At 36.1% G+C, this 21247-nt stretch overlaps 1 protein-coding gene across 1 annotated transcript in view; it reads right to left on the bottom strand.

The window, feature by feature from the left end:
* Positions 1-21247, bottom strand: part of LOC134740954 (adenylate cyclase type 8) — a 49355-nt gene that overhangs the window by 22308 nt on the left and 5800 nt on the right. Inside the window, exons 9-13 of the mRNA XM_063673626.1 lie at positions 21121-21212; positions 18131-18386; positions 16094-16177; positions 731-838; positions 83-294 (exon numbers count right to left, since the gene is read on the bottom strand). Of these exons, the coding sequence (XP_063529696.1) occupies positions 83-294; positions 731-838; positions 16094-16177; positions 18131-18386; positions 21121-21212 (752 nt within the window). The remainder of the gene's footprint in view (positions 1-82; positions 295-730; positions 839-16093; positions 16178-18130; positions 18387-21120; positions 21213-21247) is intronic.

Genomic DNA, 21247 nt, shown 5'->3' with positions numbered 1-21247 from the left:
CGAAATAAATCTATCTACGTACCTATTCTACGTAGGTATTTAATTATAGTGTTATGAAAGTAGAAAGTGGGTAGGTACTAACAGGATGTCATAAGCGGTCTCGCTGTAGTCAGCTGTGGCGTTGAAGCTGGATGTGTAGGGGTCGCGGTCGAGGCTGACGCGGCGGTGCAGCAGCGCGGGCTGCAGCGCCGCGGGCGCCGCGTGAGCCGCCGCCAGCGCAACCAGAAACAGCGCGCGCGCCCCGCCCGACAGCGGTGACACCCATAAAGCTCCGCAGAGAGCGCCTGCGCCTATCTGCAATGGAGATAACTTCTTGTTAACTAAAAGTTCACCCAGAACAGAGCTCTCACAACACATATACATAAATTTTGAACTTAGATAATAGGTAAGGTATGGTGGTTAAAGACGTTTCCAACTAAGAGGTTTCACATGTGCGTTGTAGTTGTTTTTAAAAACTAAACACTACCTGCTTCAGTTTACTACATTGTGTATGCATTTAATGTTTACCCAAAGTATTAAAGCTCTAAGTTTAGAGATATTTATATTGCTGACTGTATCTAATATGTAATTCGTTTTGGAGAGACTTTTAACCAAAAAACTTTTTCGGCTTGCCAAAAAAAAATTACAAAAGATTTCACACATAACTCTGAAATTCTCAGCAAACAAAGGTTGAAAATTGTTCAATCCATAGCGTAATTTACAATAGCATTAGTGAAAGTAGAGGCTTTACGTGATAATAGTAAGAGGGATGTATGCAGCGCCGAGCGCCGCCTTGCACGACCCAGTCCGGATGCGGGCTGGCGTCGCCGATGGCGGCCTCGTAGTTTCCGCAGATTATCTGGAATGTTGATGTAGGTACTTTGCTTTAACGTGCTTTATTTCGTACATGTTGTGAAATGTAACAAATGATTTAACAACATGCACGAAATAAAGCAAACCGTAAACCGCAGTTATTTTTAGGGTTCCGTACCCAAAGGGTAAAAACGGGACCCTATTACTAAGACTCCGCTGTCCGTCTGTCCGTCTGTCTGTCACCAGGCTGTATCTCATGAACCGTAATAGCTAGACAGTTGAAATTTTCACAGATGATGTATTTCTGTTGCCGCTATAACAACAAATACAAAAAAGTAGAACCCTCGGTGCGCGAATCCGACTCTCACTTGGCCGGTTTTTTTTACAAAATGTTTACCTATTTAATAAATTGGAAAGACACAAACACAGACACAGACACAGATAAATTGGGAACAAATCAAATTATTTTATTAAATATTTTTGATTTGTGTTTTTTTAAGTAGTCACAGTAGTCATACTACTATACACGGTGGCTAAAAAATAAGTGCATTCCCATTGCCAGGGAGGTTTTGGGATTATACTGAGCAACTTTTACTATGGGACCAACCCCGAAATCGCGAAAAAAATTTGGGTGTTTCTTACATTTTGGCTGGTCCATTTTCTATGGGAGGGTAATTTTTTTCTCGCGATTTCGTGGTTGGTCGCATAGTAGTAGTAAAAGTTGCTCAGTATAATCCCAAAACATCCCCGGCAACGAGAATGCACTTATTTTTATTTTTTAGTCATCCTTTATATAAATTATAAACTGAAATAGATGTCATATATAGGGTTTGCAATATCCGTCCGATTTTCTTATTCGGATAATTCGAATAATACAATTTGTATTATCCGAATATTCGAATATTTCGGATAATTTCGGATAATTATAAATTAAATCAAAATATTTATTCAGAGTAATATAATTCGTAAATCTAGCGCTAAAATAAGCGTGGAGTTGATAACGGCGGAGATGCTAGAGTGCCATAATGCGAAATTTAAATTTCTTTTGCGTAAATCAGCAGAACTATGGAAAAAAATTGGCTAAGCCCGCAGTCATAACTGCGGTAGCAAGTGTCCCGTGCGTAGGTAATCTATCTACTATCACCTATTATATACCTATTATATATCACTATTTTTTGATTTCATTGAATATTTTGTGGCCACTTTTGTACACCATACATACCAAAAATCGAATCAGAGCACTCAACTATCCTGAGCCGAGCATATTTTTTGTTTTAAAGTTCAAATTTGTCATGGAACCGAATTTGTCAACCCCGACCCCACGTGGTCTTTGTGGTCCCTACCCCTAAAGTGTATATAAAAGCCCACCACGGAGTCCACCTCATTCTCCCTCCCTCTCTGCATTACAATCTTTGGCACTGTTTAAACACTTATAACCTTAAATTACAATGTAATATACTTGTACGTCAAATTTGACAATAAACATGACAACTTCGTACGTGAGAAACTAAATACGTCAAAAACAGTAAGTAGGTTTAAAACCTCAAGTTATGATAACCTATGACAATTATTTACATAGTCGCAATTGATGTAGGTATTGGAAACTTATAGACTGGACGCGACTCAAAATGGAAAATCATTTTTTTCACCTCAGCAGCTCGAACAGGCCTACTTTTGTCACTCCCTGGAGTGAGGAAAGTGCGACTTTCCTCACTCCAGGGAGTGAAACAATGTAGCTTTTTAATTTAGTGAAGGCAATGAACTTCATACTTTCACGGAGTAGGATGGAGATGGCAAGTGGGCGTTCCCGTCTATCCGACAGTTAGTAGCGACCGACTCACTTTATGCACAGACTATGCTCAGTTGTTGTGTAAACTTCATGCTCGAATGACATTCACGTCGTACGTACGCTCGTCTAACAAAAATTGATAATTAAATTTAAAATGCCGTATTGTGCAGTATAAAGCTGCAGAAATCACAGCGGTTTAAAAAATCTTTCACGTGGAGGTATTTCCTATCACCGGTGGTTATTTATTTAAATATAATACGAAAAATCTGTTTATTTTGCATTATTTACGAATGTTCGTTAAGTAAATCTATATTTTATCAGTTAGAACTTAGAGTTCACAATCCTTTGTCACTATTCTTTACGTTTATCTGGAATATTCGCTATCCTAAATGTCAAATAACTTCGCTACTCAGATGCTGCGCAATGTCGATATTTATATCGATAAAGTTAAAGTTACGATATTTCAAGTTTGATGTTTGGTTCGGTAATAAATTATTATTTTAGACACGTTTCTAATTATTATTTGGGATAATCAATGTCTTAGTAAATCTGGCAGCTCTGGTCATCAAGCACTAAGTTAAGTCAGGGTCATTTCATGGCAACCTTTCCAACCTTCGTATTCCTTTACATACGTTTTTGATTTTTACACCCATCATATTTTCATCGTTAATATAATTAGACTAGGTACTTAATGCACTTATGCGTACAATGCATGCAATGTGCCATGAATAAACGTTTTATATTTTCTATTTATTTATTATTAATTATTGTAGGTTACCACAAGATGCCGATATTAAAACTAAATGAATCAATGCTACTGGGCAAGAAAATTAGTTTCCGCAAAAATATAGCACCATTTGCTAGGAGCATTTCTTAGAGAAAGATTTCTGGGGATAAAATTGCCATACATTTCATCTAGCGTCCACACGCCTAAAACTTAGTTACTAATTTAGTAATTATTAGTGACATTCGGGCTCACTAAATTAATAAAAAGTGTTCCGTACCACGCAAACTAGCGTCAAATATTGGAATTTTTCCGCCCCCCTTCCTGATTTGATAGGTCACAATCTTACAATCAAATCAAGTGGGATCGATGAGCCAGTTTCATGTATGCTTTCACACCATACAATTAATTTGACAATTTAATCAGGTTGTCCCGTCTAGATTGGCCTTAAATGCTGCTACAAGTAAATATATTGTTAAAGACGAATACTTACCTATGTAAATAATTGCAGATTTGTGATTACAAAATAACAGCAATACCGAGTTAATAGACCTTTAAAGAACTATGATTTTATCTGTTTGACTTTAAGATATATTTAATATTCACATTAACAACCTAGTTGGTCAATTAATAAGAAACAAATTTCTAGTTAGATATTTGTTGTACTTTACTACATATTATTTTTCATACAATCACGATTATCACTACCTATATTATAATCATAAATAAAGTATCATCTAAATGTGTTAAAACATACGGTAATGAAATATCAATACCTAACTGAACACACAAATATCGATAAAACACTCCGATTACACTGTCCCCTCCCTATATCGTCGAATGGAAAGAAGTTCCAACGGTTAGCTACTCGCAGGCGTGTAGAGATCTCGAAAATACCAGTGTAACGTGACCGTGAGATCCGTAACAAACCATGCGTAATTAGACCTTACTTATACTGGTTTTTTAGCCCTTTTCTCGCCTGTAATAAGTAAGTGATTTTAAAATTATATAAAATAACGCCATCTGGTGTTGAGTAGTTGTATTAGGTGAACGTTGAGCGAGCTTTTGTGAGATGAATGAGATAATGAAAGAGTCGTATGTCATATAGCTTTGACATTATATTTTAAACCGTCACTCATGTAGCCTACAGTTGATATTCGTTCGAGAAATGTCCACCGGTAATAACCTTTTGGTATGGAAAGTTGCTACGAATCAGAGCAATTTTGTAAGTGTGTGACGTATTTTAACGTGGCTATGAATGTGTGAGTAACTCTGGTTTTCATACTAAATAGGAGTCATTTCACATCCACTAGTTTATTAATTCGTGCATACTTTTATTACATTTTTTTTATGGTATGGTATGATATGGTTTGGTATGGTATGGTATGGTATGGTATGGTATTGTATGATATGGTATGGTATGATATGGTATGGTATGGTATGGTATGGTATGGTATGGTATGGTTTTGGTATGGTATGGTATGGTATGGTATCGTATGGTATCGTATCGTATCGTATCGTGTCGTGTCGTATCGTGTCGTATCGTATCGTATCGTATCGTATCGTATCGTATCGTATCGTATCGTATCGTATCGTATCGTATCGTATCGTATCGTAATGGTACATACTATAATACTTTTTTTTTCTGTTTATTCTGTGTAATTCGAAATACATTTTAACCTTTAATATGTTCTCACTACTGAGGTGAAAAATTATGTGTGCAACACGAGAGCAAAGTTATTTTACATCTCGTGTTTTTGAGTCCCTCGCTACGCTCAAGATTCTACCTTAGAATCAATTATATAATCTTTCGCTTTCTCGGGACTCAAAATAAACACTCGCAAGAAAAACCAACTTTCCTCTCTTGTTGCACAAATAACTATTGTCACTTAGGTTCGTTTCTTACAAATACCCCTTTACCGAAATTTTTAATAAGAGGTATATGAAAGTAGCAATAAGAAAAAATACATTTTATCTAGGAGGTAAAACTTGAGACATTTAGGTAGGTATATTGATTTGAGTTTGCCTGTAGCCGCGAACGTAATGTGATGTTCAAAACGTCAGGCCAAAATGATAAAAGTAAGTGCATTCTATTAAATCCTGTTTCAGTACCTATTAAATTTTGGGACATTTAATTTCTCGCCATTCTCTCGAATTCGCGCTGTTTGGTCACGGTTAGCCTAACATACATAGGAGGATCTCGCTTTGCTCATCGTCGCACCTATCCTTTAACTCTGGCAGAATACCTATATACAGTGACAAATAGTTTCACCTAGTGAAAATGCGTTTTCCCGAAAAGTCAAAACTAGTTTTAACTGCAATCAATTTGAAATAATTAGTGAAATCTACCTTGTTTTCACCAATGTACTTTTGCGACAACTAGTTTTGAACAATCCGAGTTACAACTAGTGAAAATGCGTTTTGGAAAACTAGTTTTACTCGTGAAAATGGGCTTTAATAAAATTTGTTTAACTAGGGAAAACGCCTTTTTTAGTAGCACATACATTATTGCCATGAAACTGTGTTGTACCATATTGTATAAATGATCATTAATTTGTAATATGTATTGGCACGTATTGGGTTCCTATCTGTTCATCACTACTTAACTCGACAGTAATTTGACTAATCAGATATTGAACTGTCAGTCGTGGTCAAAATTAGAAATCATCAACACTATTAAATAAATATTAAATTAATTTATCTAGCTATCTACGATTTAGTAACTCTATGCACATATAAATTCCACAAACAAATTAACTAAATGACTCAAGTATGTGAAAAATCCCGTTCCAAATTTAAACTTATTTCTATTCCAATAAGGTTGTTTTTTTAAGGTATAGGGCAACCATTGTAAAGTACAGAATTAAAAAGTACTGATTCCCTAAGTAACCTAAGATCAGGCTGCAGTTAAAAACCTAGTAAAGGTTACGTTATCCTGATAATTTTCCCGCCGTTTTCATGCTCGTTTTAGTTGGTTATTGTCTGGTTAGCTGCCTGTTAGCTATAGTTTTCGCGAAAATCCCCAGGACAGAGGCGAATATTTTTGTATGAAAACTTGCAACTTTAAATGCATTTTTTATTGAAACTACTGAAGTCTAAAATGAAGTCTTAATCAGTCCATCGACTCAATTTTTTGCAAGCTTTCTAATGGTACCCCACACGATTCTTACAAATGAAATAAAAAATCTGGTTACCCCTCTCAACCCCCTAAACTTCCCCCTAAAATAAGAAATAAGCGATTTTGACTTATTTACAATATTAGTGGTGGTAATTGCTATAACTGTTTCAAATTTTAGCTATCTACGTCAAATGGTCTCTGAGAAAAACGCATTTAACTGATTTGCAAGACTGAAGTGATCCCATAAGTGTTCCGTTTGTCAAAACAAAGTTTTGCACGGAACACTAAAAATACCACCTAGGGCTATAGAACTATTAATGGTGCTACTAGAACTCTCATAAAACGGTGAGCTGCTAGTTTCAGTGACACCTTATGGGATGCTTTGAAATCGCATTATCAGGCGGAGATTCATGCAGAGTAAAAATATCCCTAATGCAATTTTTCATTTCGTTGTTGGTGATGATTAGTTTTAGTGTTAGAACCGCAGCACTGTGGATTATACCTGTTGAAATAGGTGATAAAAAGGAAATGGAAGTAGGCACAAAACATCCATATTCTATTTGTTGATTTTGGCCAAAGCATAATTATGTCAGAGAGACACTGTCTAATTTTGCAGTGCTTTAAAGTGCCAGACAACTTGTTAAAAATGATAATTGTTGCCACCAAAGTAAGCAGGATGAGTGTAAAAAGCTCGTGGAGAACACAGCCGAATTTGAACTAGTCACTGGTCTGAAACAAGGAGCCGCTCTTTCGCCAATGCTGATCAACTTGGCACTCGAATACATCGTCCGAAAATTGTTTATGTGTGATGGGAGTGTAGAGTTGAACGGCAAACATAAGATCATTGGATTATGCTGATGACTTGGGGCTATAGGCTCAAAACAAAAGCGACCTGGAGGCCATGGCTAGGATCATAGAGTAGGAAGGAGAGAAGATTGGTCTCAAAATCAACCACCAGAAGCGATCTGGAGGCCATGGCTATAGGAACATAGTAGTGGCAGTGGCGCAGAATAGGACAGAATGGCGTTCTCTTGTTTCAGAGGCCAATATCCTTTTTGGGTCACTGATCCAGTGGAGTAAGTAAGTATTGCTTTCATTGTTAGCATTTCATTGCTACTGGATTGATAAAGACTGAATGTACGAGTAGACGAATGAACACGACGTGAGGCACTACCTAGATATATTTTCAACTAGGCACCAGTGAATCCAGATAATTATAAACCCTCCTTATTAAGTACGGTTTTAAAGATAACAGTAATATGTTAGATTCAGATTCAGATTATTTACTTGCTAAAGTCTATGTACATGCATGTTTAGCTGTTACAGTAATCATTTCAAAAATTAGGTGGGGTGACGTCTTTGTATGAAAACATAGTCAAAAACGTTATTTTTGTGTTATCTAAAATATCCGTTCATTCGAATATTTTGAGTTGTATTATTCGAATATTTTCGGATATTATTATTGGCGGATATTCGAATATCATTCATATCCAAATATTCGGATTGCAAACCCTAGACTCATATATAAAAGAAAAAGTGACGAAGCCCTCTAGTGGTGAAGGCCTTCACCACTGCACACTGGAATGACATCTATTTCAGTTTATAAATTGGAAAGAAATAAGAAAAGTAGGTATTTTGATCTTGACCGTGAAAGGTGAAAGACATCAGGATCACAAATTACTTGTATTACTCGTATATGCACATGTAAACTCCATAGTCGCAGTTCGAAAAAGGAAGGTGATTTGTCAATGTACAAGCAGTTTTATTTATGGACAGTATAGAAAGGACGACAATCTCTTATGGCAGAATCACTGCAAAAGAAACCAGCTTTCAGCTGTAAATAATAGTTCCTAATCTCTCCGGTGCGGTGGCGCTAGTTAGGCTCCGGGACATGAGTATAACATGAACCATATAAGGCAACAAATAACCCGACCAAATTACGTAGGTTGTTTTTGGTAGTATTTCGGTGTATGGTGGCGCCGCCTAATTACTGTTTTTTGATGGACACTTTTCATACATAGAGATTTGGCTCCTTTATATAGTGTCCATGGTTTTATTGTTGTGACGAGCAAAGTCGACAAATATATCGGAACACAGTCATCTTTATTTCTATGATGGATGACATTGATAGCAATAAGGTGTGTTATTTGACCATTTTGGCAGTCACTGTCTATTTGATGCTGACTGATGTACTGTGGTAGGGTAGGCGCATAACGTCTAAAGTTCTAAACTGTCTATCTAACGACTGTTGTAATTTCAATAGGTAGGTACCTACTTTTCATTTTATATAAAACTAAATAAATTGTTTTCGTAAGTGCCCGTCTTATTATACATAATAATGTTTCTTCTCATCACCTATTCGGAAATAGTTATTTGTTATACAAGGGTGCAAAGTTGTATTTTACCCACGAGTGTGGAATTGAAACACGAGCAAGCGAAAGGATTCTATAGTTAAACCACGAGCGAAGTCACACGAAAAGTGTGACTGGTCGTATGCCTATAGCCTAGTATTAAGCCCATTTTTCATTACAAAAACATAGAGGATGGGAAAATATACCTTTGTAAAACTGAAATCCTCTTCAGTCGCATATTTTGTTTATAATTCCACTAATATTCTGACAGATGAAACTTGAAGCACTTAATTCCATGCTTTACTATTTAACACTAGTGTTCTCGTTAAATTAACCCTTGTTTTTAACTTAGAAATAACCAAAATAAACTTTAAAAAAAAAGTTCAATAGAAAATAACGTTTTTGATACTACATTCTGATCGTAAAACTTACGTGTAAAAGATAGTTAAATCTTAATTTCCGGAATTTGTTTTAAAAATATTTGTTATTAATAAACGTAAAACACGTCGAAGTGAGCGAAGAATTCGGAAATAAACTAAAAATGTCAAAGTAAAATAATACGTCAGATTCATACGTAATGGATTTCAGAACGCTCCTTCTTTTATTATTTGTTCGGGCTTCTCAAACTGAACCGCTATCTATGTGTGCGTGAAATGTGGATGTCGTTGTAAATGTCTCTGTCCTTTTCAAACACCGCATGCGTGAAAGGGATAGATATCGGTGGAATCGACAATAGGGTATTTGACAACATTAAAAATATACATGAATCTAGTATAACTGGATCGGTCATGAGGGGTGGGGGAAAATGACCGAACGGGATAGTCTTATGTATCTTTCAGTAGGAGTAGCAGAGAAAGCGCTGTTATTGTTTGTCCTTGTCATAGTTTCACTTTTCCACCGCTGCCACAACCGAGGTTGTGGCAAACAAATAAGTACGTGACATGTCATGTTTGTTCGTTGCTTGTTTAATTATCGTTGTTTTGTATGAAATTGTGCTTTCTCTTATGAAATATAGTGATGGTTAGTGTTTTGAATGCTTGAACTTTGATAAAATACTGGTGAATTGTTCTGTAATCGGCTGTAATAGCCGCTCTGAGCAAAAATATGAGATCATAACCTTTCACACGTAAGTACGGTATTTTACACCTTCCTCTTAACGCAATATGAGAGAATAACATCGTAAAATTACGTTATGTATATGTAGTATATTATACACTCAAAGCAATGTAGAATCAAACGATTTCAATAAAAATATCACAATTATTTACGCAAATTAACAAAACATTATTTGTAAAATTATCCGCCCAAATTACGTAGGTAGGTAGGAATCTGAGTTCAGCCATTTTTAAACTTCTTCTTAATTTAGCTGCATAACAATCATGTTAGGGATACCAGATGAAAATATCATAATTTTATGGGTAATTTTGACCTCGAAGTTTTTTCGTACTTCTAATTCCAAAAAATAAATAAACAAATGTTGTGAAGATTAAATGTGGTGTACATTAATTGGTGTGATTGCGATTTGTGATTTCTTTAAATTAAAACCCATAATACATTTTATTTTACGTTTTATTTACCAAACATGTTTAGTTTTGTACCACCTGCGCGAATTATAAGAGGTATTCCATTGTTCATACGCCTAAAAAGAACGGCCTATTGACATTTTATTTAACAATTTTTTAATACCGTCAAACAAGCTAACTTTGCCTCCAGGGTAATCGCCCCAACGTGATATCAAATATTGGGGTAATTTCTACCAATATGGTATCCCCACGTTTATGACGTCATCTATGTCTATCCCTTACGGGCGCACGCGTATAGCTGGTCTATGTAATGCTAGGTCTATGAAAATATATAACGAATTGCTATCGTCCTGAAAGATAATAAACTAATAAAGTATATTTCACTATATTTGAATGTAAATTATGTTTAGTTTTTGGAATATAAACGATAGAAAATTTAATATTTTTTGAAATTTCATCAGGGACGTGAACGCTCTGTGATTGCTCAACGCTCGGATGACGTCACACGCGGGTAAACATTCTTGATTGCCTTGAGTGTTTTAACTGTTTTATTTGTATTTAGTTAATTTTAGTTATTGATCCACAGTTTTCTGATATATTCCGATTTATCCGTATATCTAGTAGCACAATATTCATAAGAATCTCAAAATGGAGCCGAAATATGTGAAAGCTGATAGCGGCAACCTACCAGACATAGACGCATTAATGGTTGCACTTTTTTTTAAAGATAATCCGGATTACTATGCTGCGGAACTTAGAAATGTAAAAACAGCTGTGTGAGTATACGTAGAAATTATTTATTTACGAACATTTCGATTTCGATGATACGAATACGACGACGATATATATATATATAGAATACGATGATGAGAATAGTATCTCCATACTGCACTTTAGTTTGAAAGAAAAAGTATGCTACTAACTACCTACTAATGCTGAAAGAGCTATGTTATGCGGTTATGTAGTAATATATTAAATACCTAGATCTTGTTTCGTTAAAATTTAACGGTTAAATACAACAAAATCCGCTGCTTTAACTACCATATTTATTTACAGTTAAATATTACTTACATCGAAGTGGTCTTCACACATAAAAACATTTGTATGCGCTAAAATGCTCTTTGGGTCTCTTCGCGCTAGTTTTAACCACATTTTTCTTTTTTTGGGATTCGTTGGAACGGAAACAAACAATTTATCTGGATTTTTTATAGTCGTACTTGAACATTGCGGCACTATACACCATTTTACAGTGAAATAATCAATTCAATGCACATAAAACATAAGATTTACTAAGGTCATTGACTGAGTTTCCTCGCGTGTGACGTCACACGTGTCACGTGATTAGCCCCTTTGCAAAAACAGCGTTTAAGGCGCGTTCAAAATAAATAAACTTTAACATTGTTTTTTTATATTTAATACAGGAAATTTCACGGAAATATCAATGTAGTGTAATTATTAAGTCATTAAATCAATTAAATCAATTAAAACCATTTTCAAAAATTGGTCAAATAGCCTATTAGTGATAGTAAACGTTAATGTATAGGCCATAAGGTTTAGTAAGCGCAATTGGACATATGACGTTCTCCTTGAGTCGAGCATCGTTACGTGCCATGGGGCGAACGACCTCCTTCTCAATTCTGGTATCCTGGTACTTTTTGGATAATGTTTGTCTTAATAAGTCGCCTGTCGCTTGTCGCCGGTCGCCGGTCGCTTGTCGCCTGTCGCTTGTCGCTTGCCGCCTATCGCCTGTCGCCTGTCGCAAGTCGCCTGTCGCTACTAAAAGGTATAAAAGGCCGGAGCGGGCACGGGAGGGATACATTCATTCTTCAACCATCGGACTAGTCGTGACTCTGGCTTTTGGGTGTAATTTTCGTACTGGTAAGCGAAGTTTCTCTGCTACTTTTTCTGTGTTTGTTTTACTTGGAATTATCTTGGTAAATTTAAACTTAGAATTTGAGTCTGCGTTTGGTTTTGCGGGGACAATATCGTCGTAACGCTGAACCTAGACTATTGTGGAGATTCTTTGCTGCTATGTATGGCTTTTATTTTATTGTAAAGTTTTCGATACTGAGTTGTTCCGAGTGCCGCCACGTTATGCAGGGACAATATCGTTGCATAGCAAGGACTTGGAATTGGTCTGTGTTTGGTTTTACGGGGACAATATCGTCGTAACGCTAAACTTGGATTATAGTGGAGATTTTTTACTGATGTGTTGTGTGTAGTGTTGAGTGCCGTGAAGTGAAATTTTCTACACTGTATTGTTCTAAGTGCCGCCACGTTATGCAGGGACAATATCGTTGCATAGCAGGTACTTGAAATTGTGTCTAGGTTTAATTTTGCGAGAAGTAATTTTCGTGATGTTAAGCTTGGATAATGGTGCCTAAGGGAATTTCACTTCTTTATTTAGTTTGTTTTGTGAGAAATTTATACTAGTAAAATTACTCTTAGTTATTTTAGTGTCTTTTCTATGGGGTCTTTTGCTATTTTTGAAGCCAGATCATTGCTTGGACTGACAGTTTGTCCAACTAAACATTCATCACGCCTGGCGGTGTTAAAGGTGATGGGTGGTTAGGAGTCTTTTAGTTCCAGGCTTGAGAGGGCCTGGCATCTCTTCTTTACCAACATAAGAGATGAACTATCTCCCAGGTCTCAAAGCCCAGCTGTTAGATGGAAGTGAGGGCATCACGTGCGTGCCATTCGGAGTAATCTGAGCTCACTAAAGTCGGCAGTAATTGAGATCTGGTCCCCTATTAAATATATTTATATATTTCGGTGCTCTGGCGCATGCTAGTGCTGATTGCGGGGAAGGATTCTGTCGTAACTATTATTATATACTTAGTCTTAGTTGCGGCAGGACTTCTCATGTGGTTGGTGCTGGTGTGTGCAAAGGGTATCCACTGATAGACACGGAATAGGGCGACTTACTTCCTATTTCTTTGGCTTGCGAGCATAGGAGGGGGAGTCAAATACACGGACCATTAGGTTTGCTAATCTCGGTTTGGTCTACCGAACTTTCCAGCTTCTAGTAGGGATACACTTGTGTATATTCCAAGGCACTAGGTCAATGGTAAGTGCGATCTGTGCTTTGGGTGTACATAGAGTAGGGCCAGAGGGTAGGATTATAAATAGGGTAGAGTCATACACTATTTGTCTGTAGGTATTTGTGTGTAGGGTCTCTTTTATGCTTGGTCTAAGACTGATATGGTTGATATAAATTCTTCTTTTAAAGACTTAAAAATATGGCTTCATTAACCTAAAATATGTGTATTTAAAAGGTAAAGGATTCTTTTGCCTAAATCTTTCAAACTTTTAATTTATCTGGGGAAAATAAATAAAATTCCTATGAACTCTTTATTTTTTATCTATTAAATTTCTGGTTTTTGGAGTAAAGACGAGGTACTGAGTTTTGCAATCAGGTTTCTAAGGTATTTACAAAATAAATTTTCTAAAATATCAAGATGGGTTTAGGCATATAGATCGTTCTGGGATAGAAGAATGGTTTATTTTAGGGACCCCTTGGCAGGCAAGAGCAGTCCAATGGGAATTTGAGTGGAATAATGCTCAACTTGATATTTCAGTCTCATAAAATATAGCAAATAACATTAGTGCTTTGTTTATACATCTAAAAGACTAGAAATTTAGTCTATACTTTCACTTCTGGGAATTGGGAAAAGGGATTAGTATCCCTAGCTTTTGAACATAAAAAAAGAAGTAATTTTGATTGACTGATGATACTTGGCGCTTCTTTCATCAGATCATCTAGGAATGCTTAGGTTGCGAAGCGTTGGTCTTAGCCCGTCTGGCTACAATGTTAGGATAGGTGACCCGAATGATGTTTTGGAACGGGATAAGGCCTTCTGACCCGCATCGAGCATGCGAAGCAGTACGTGTGGACTCACACATCGTTTAGAAGGTGATAGTATAATTATAAATTTTCTTAAAAAGCTAGGGTGTAAATAGGCTTATCCTGGGAGTGCTGCTTCGTATGTTATCCCGAAGGCTTAATAGGCGTGGCGGGACTTCACCAGAACGTTTTTAAACTCATTTTACTAACAACAATTTTAACCTCATACTAACCATATATGCTGCAATTACCTCAATAACGTCATTTGTAGTAACCCTTTAACAGCGTTTACATTACACGAATAGATTTAACAAAATTGTAATATTAATTTCATCACTACGCTCGGAATACTATTTTAGAATGCTTCGCTACGCTCAGCTTTCAATGATGGAATCATTCGCTTCGTTCAGGATTCTATGTGCGGCCTCACCGTAAATATGTCAATTTCCTCCCTAGCGACACAATCTACTATATCTACTACTGTAACTATTAAAATATTCCTTAGTATCATAATAAAATATATCTTCAGTACCATAAATATAAATATTCCTTAAAATATAGGTAATAATAGAATAATACCGGAGTCCAAAATTTAGTCAATACTCATTAAAGAATCTAGGGTTCCGCGGTACACTTCGAGGGGTTCTAACTACTATCTAGACGATCACATGGCCAAATTTTTGGGGTAGATTCTTAAGAGGTGTTTAGCATAAGAGTAGTTTAATATTAATAGTTGGGGTGGTGACAGAAGTAAAATACATTTGCACCCGTGTGTAACACAAAACTTTTCACCTCACTATAGCGAGGAAAGTGCAACATCCACAGGCGTTAGATCATCTTCATCATTGAAATCACTCATTTTTTTACGATATTATAACAAAAAACTCTGGAAATTCTGTATTTTTACGTGAGAAGTTTTTAAGTAAAAATTTTGTTGACAATGTTGACATTTCTGACGTATGAAATGTCAATGATGCGTTTTGAAATTACATCGACTCAACTTGTGCGTTCAGAATTATATAAAAATCATTATTAAAAAACAAACGTTTCTTATGGAACTTTAAGGTTTATGACATAAAAAATATGATAATTAATATCAAACGAATCATTATTATGAGCGTTTTACGTTTTGTTATCTGTCAAGCTACTTAAACACGCTCCATCCAAGGTCAAATTACTTTCCCCACTAGTGGATAAAATGCGTTTTTCCCAGCTTGTTTTAAAGGATAAAAGACAACTTTCCGAGCTAGTGAGGGGAAAAGGGCTTTTTCTTCCCTGCTAGGAGGGATCAAAGTGGCACTTCTGCTAAGAGGGATCAAAGTGGCACTTTTCTGTTCTAGGATATGTTTTTTTTTTCTTTTTTGCATGCTTTTTTTTAGCATAAATAATATTTTGAAACGTAATAATTTCCTCATAGGTGATGTGAAACGTAGTATGTGTCATTTGGTAGCAAAATTATTTCCACCTTGGGCGTTAACACTTGAATCCCTCACTACGCTCAGGATTCTATTTTAAAGTCCCTCGCTCCACTCGTGAGTCAATTCTTCGCTCAGGATTGAATGTATGTCCTCTCCGTAAATATGTCATTTTGCTCAGAGTGACACAATCTACTATTTTTTTTACATTTATTCGGGAAAAAATATGAATCCCCTGTAGGTACCATCAGCCGCAAAAGTGCATGGCGACTTTATCAATGAATTCATTTATAATTTCTCCATGCAATTTCGCTCACTGTACATCCGCGAGGAGTGTAGAGATTTTATTTTATAAAATCACTGAACTATTAAATCACACTCATTTGTTTTAGGTAGGTATATACATATACAATTGTACGAGTACAAGGCAATTCCTGTTGCGGTCTCCACAACCCGCACCAAGATAGAACCAAATATAAAGCTCCCTCCACATTCGTGCGCGAATCGCGGAGGGGGCTAAAATGACTAAATACTTACCAAGGGAGCAATATTTGCGGCTACGAACATAGCTATGTTAAACGTGCCGCATATCAATTTCCAGTATGGACTCACGGACTTTTTCTGGAACAAGAATGATTATATTAAAAGTATGCCCTGGTGGCATTAAGAAGCGGGTAATAATTTTAGTAATAATGTAAGTATATATATGGATCATAAAATCATCATCTTCCTCGCGTTGTCCTGGCTTTTTGCCACAGCCCATGGGAGTATGGGGTCCGCTTGGCAACTATAAATCTTAAAATATTGGAAACAAAAAAATCTCTTGATTTGGTCATTCGGCCAATGACCACAATAAAAGAGGGCGATGATAACATTTTGTATCTATGGAATTGGAATTGGGACATTGGCCGAACTATTGCGTCACTGTCACTTCAGATATCCATATGGAATACACGACCGTACTGTGACGTTTTTGTAGGTATAAAACATCAAGACTACTCGTATAAAAATGTGCATATTTACTTTAAGTATGACCTTATAGATCGAAAGCATAGGCGAGGCATTGACATCGTATTATGCAGTGATTCTACTTAATAATTATGTTCTTGTACCTACTTCCTAGTCGCATTTCATTTCCTATTTCCACTTGACTTCCTGTATAGAGATGACGTTAAAAGTTTGTTTACAATTTTGCACCTTATTCCATTATAGTAAGGTGATATATGTCTACATTTCTTTACCATGTTATGTCTTATCTTGGCAAGGCCCAAAATATTTTAAATTTTAATAATTTTTTAGTTTTTTGTCACCTATTCAACATAATAGACTATTAAAAAATAATGTAAAAAATGTAGGCTTTTCTAGTTTCGGAAAATCATATGTATCATGTTTAATACAGTGCCAATCCCTCGACAAACTAGTTGCCTACTTTTTAGAAGAAAAATGTGGATTTAATAAAAATAAAACATGTAATGATACAGAAATCATCATTTATTGTTATTAAACCGCAATCTAAAGCATAAAATGACTATTACACCTGTAAAAATAAATAATATCTACGAAAACCTGATCACATGGTAGAATTTTTTTATCCCGTAGATTCAAAAAAAAACACGTTAACAAAAAGTTGTGTAAAATTGGGCAAGTAAACAAATAACTATAATAGTAAAAAAGACTTTTTTTAAAGTTAGGGGGAATTTTTTGCCTTAAATAAAATTTGCCACGCTACGGTCTACGGCATAGCAATAAGGCTACAGCGTACGAATATGCAGTTTAAATAATATCTATTACTTAAAAAAAAACAAAGTTCACTAACTAAATAGTATGATAACTAATATGACATATTTGAAACATGTTTTGTAACTCCCCACAAGTATAAAAAATTGAAAATTTAAATTAATCATGAACACCTATTTTGACGATAACTTGGCATTTTATTAAATGTAATACGCATGTACTTTTATGAGTTCTTGGCAATGTATCAAATATGATACATGACAGTTTCATGTAAATATTCTGTGTGTTAAATGTTTTTAAATACGACCACTATGTAAATCCTAACAGATTAATAAGTGCATTAAAATGCAGAAAATGCAAAAATATATACTAATCTAAGAAATAAGTGCAAAACTTACAATACGAAATGAAAACTGTTGTTTCTGCGGTGCCATGTTGATTATTACTAATTAATTTACAATGACACTTGTGTGCATTATTTTTTGTTAAGATAAGGGAGGGTTGATCGACATATTTATATATAGCATATTTTATTTTGTTAAATAATAAAGTGAACCCGCTAGATTTTTTAATGTTCCGTGTATCACGGGTGTTACGATGCCAAGATAAGGGTCAAGTCCGGTTTAAATTCGCGCGCGAGCCACGAGCCGAGCCGCGAGCCGCGCCACAAGACGCGAGTGTAAACGGTGGGCTCGTGGCTCGTCTCCCTCCCTCTACCCTCGCGCCACGAGCCCACCGCTTACACTCGCGTCTCGTGGCGCGGCTCGCGGCTAGGCTCGTAGCTCGTATACGCAAATGTAAACCGGACTTTATATTAAACATAAAGCGTAATGGAACCTTGTACTGGGCGAAACGGAAGTACGCGTAGTAGAGGACGTTCATTAGGCCGGTCTCGAGCACGAAGGCGAGGTAGACAGCGCGCAGCGGCCACGAGGGCGGCACGGCGAAGCTGACCAACGCCACGACCACTGGCAGCAGCAGCACGGGCGGCGCCGCCACGGCCAACGGACACGGGTCCGTGCGCCGCGCGTACGCGGCTTCCACTTCTGCCGCTTTAAATGTCAGGCAAAGCGTCGTTGCGTCCGCTAGCTCCCTAAAATAAGCCAACATCTACATCCTCCAAACACAGGGAACGGTAAATCAAGATCAGCTAGCTAAGAGCTGTGTTTTCCTTAAAAATGTATTTCATGTTTATGGTTTGTTACACAAACGGTCAGTTGAGCCAGCTGCTTTTAGCTATTAATAATTTCAGTTTTGATATCTAATATTATCTGTTAATCCTAATCATAGTTTTGTAATTAATATAAAAAGCCGTGTAAAAGTGACTCGCGCCACATCGGATCGTGCCCAGATCGTGCCGTGCAATTGCAAGAGAAATCAAAATTAATAAAATATTAGTGGTTACATCACATAACTGACATAACACTCTCAGTTATATATAAGTTACTCTATGCATAACACACTTAAAATAAATGTCAACATTGTGTCTCTTACGCGATTGTGACTGGTGTCATCATTTTCCGGTCAAAGCTTGGAAGCGGTTAAGACACCACCCGGACAAATGTAAAAAAATTGCGGCGGCCGGCACTCCTATCGGGCACGGTACAGCGTAACGTTAATCATCTTTAAAATGAGGTGGGTCCAGGCCGATTTGTGTTGTTTTCGTTTTAATTTACTATCAAAAGAATTTAAGTAGGTATATCTACTTAATTCTGAGCCGAGCCATTTAGCAATGTCACTCATTTTGATCCTAAACTAGGACGTCTATATAGTTTTATTTCATTAGTATATAACTATCGCGGTAACCGAAGACAATATTAGGACATTTATTTAAACTTACATTTAGACATCAGCATGATGTCTTTTTGTTATCATTCACCCATGCGTCTTGCTCGCACCAATACATGTACCAAAGAGAATATAAAGGATAGAGCGGTACTGTCATAGTAAATTTTGTAGTCAGTGCAGTAAATTTACTACCATCTATCGACATACGATTAAAACTAAAAATTAAAAAAAAAATATAAATATACCGGGTGTTTCCTGTAACAGGAGCAATAAATTAAACTGGAGACTGTACGCCTCAAACTGACCAACATTTGTTCAGCAACTATTACGAAATTTTATGAAACTTTTAGATTATACCTACTATAACTATTATGAAATTTTTAGATTATACCTTTTTCATACTAATTAAATATTATTTTCAATGTACGCTGCCATCTGTGTGTTTGACGTTGCTTGTCACCCTTTAAACATAACAAATTTTGCAATACATTGCGTCCTAGAATAAACTTTAAAGTGTAAGGAAAATCAAAACACAAGTTATTTTTAAAAGTTGCTGAACAAATGTTGGTCAGTTTGAGGAATACAGCCTACAGCTTAATTTAATGCTCCTGTTACAGGAAACACCCGGTATATGAATAAATTATTTTTTTATTTGTACGTATTTATTATTTTTATATGATTTTGACCGTGAACGCTGTGTTAAAATTGTTAAATAACTAACGAAACCGTCACCTCCATTTAAACGAGAATAGGCCTATAGTTATTTGTTATACAAGGGTGCAAAGTTGTATTTTACCCGCGAGTGTGGAATTGAAATACGAGCAAGCGAAAGGATTCTATAGTTGAACCACGAGCGAAGCGAGTGGTTCTAAAATAGATTCCTGAGCGTAGCTAGTGTTTTAACACACGAGAAGTAAAATACATTTGCACCCGTGTGTAACACAAAACTTTTCCCCTCACTATAGCGAGGAAAGTGCAACATCCACAGGCGTTAGATCATCTTCATCAACTGGAATCACTCATTTTTGTACGATATTATAACAAAAAACTCTGGAAATTCTGTACTTTTACGTGAGAAGTTTTTAAGTAAAATTTTTGTTGACAATGTTGACATTTCTGACGTATGAAATGTCAATGATGCGTTTTTAAATTGCATCGACTTAACTTGTGCGTTCAGAATTATATTTAACATAATTATTAAAAAACAAACGTTTATTATGGAATTTTAAGGTTTATGACTTCAAAAAATTTAATAAAGCTAAATCTGGTATTTTTTATTAGATTGTCAAACCATTTATTTAATGATAATTAATATCGAACGAACCATTATTAGAGCGTTTTACGTTTTGTTATCTGTCAAGCTACTTAAACACGCCCCATCCAAGGTCAATTTACTTTCCCCACTAGTGGATAAAATGCGTTTTTCCCCGCTTGTTTTAAAGTATAAAAGACGGCTTTCCGAGCTAGTGAAGGGAAAAGGTATTGGTGGCAGCGCCATCTATGCGAGAATCAAATTTTCTTGATTTCCGAGGCACGTTTGTTCCTTAGACTTTATTCATCTTATACGGAGTTATATAGATATAAGTACGAGGAAATGCACGCGCGAATAATAACATTGATAACTAAATGGCATTATTTAAATATCATTTATTTTTGATATCAAATGTACGTTCGGATTGGCCTCTAGATAGCGAGATTGTATTAAGCATGATATGTGGTCCGGATACTATCATCAGTAAGAATGCCATTAAAAATATAAAAAATATTTTTTATCTTTTTATATAATTGCATTCATTACACTGTACATTTATAGTGTAATGTAATCAAATCAAAAACACCACTAATTGACGTAGGCCCACCTCACCTTAATTCGAAGCAAATGATGAAGCCTAACTGACGGGCCAACCTACTATAGACACTGGAGCTTACTCATGCTTTAAAAATATGTACAATGTACACATTTTTACAAAGGAAATGTTTCGAGTGGAGTTCATGAAGTATTCCAACCAAAGAGTGAATAAAATATGAAATGTACTTACTTGTCGTCATCTCGATTCACGAGTTCTTCTTGTAACATTGCGAGTATTTTCAATTCTTCGTTGCCCTTGCTCTCTTCTTGCGGTGATAGAACCTACGGATAATGGACGAAGCGATCCTATGTAATTA

The sequence above is a fragment of the Cydia strobilella genome, chromosome 4 (assembly GCF_947568885.1).
Source record: "Cydia strobilella chromosome 4, ilCydStro3.1, whole genome shotgun sequence".
NCBI lineage: Eukaryota > Metazoa > Arthropoda > Insecta > Lepidoptera > Tortricidae > Cydia > Cydia strobilella.
This window is presented reverse-complemented; position numbering and strand designations above follow the sequence as displayed.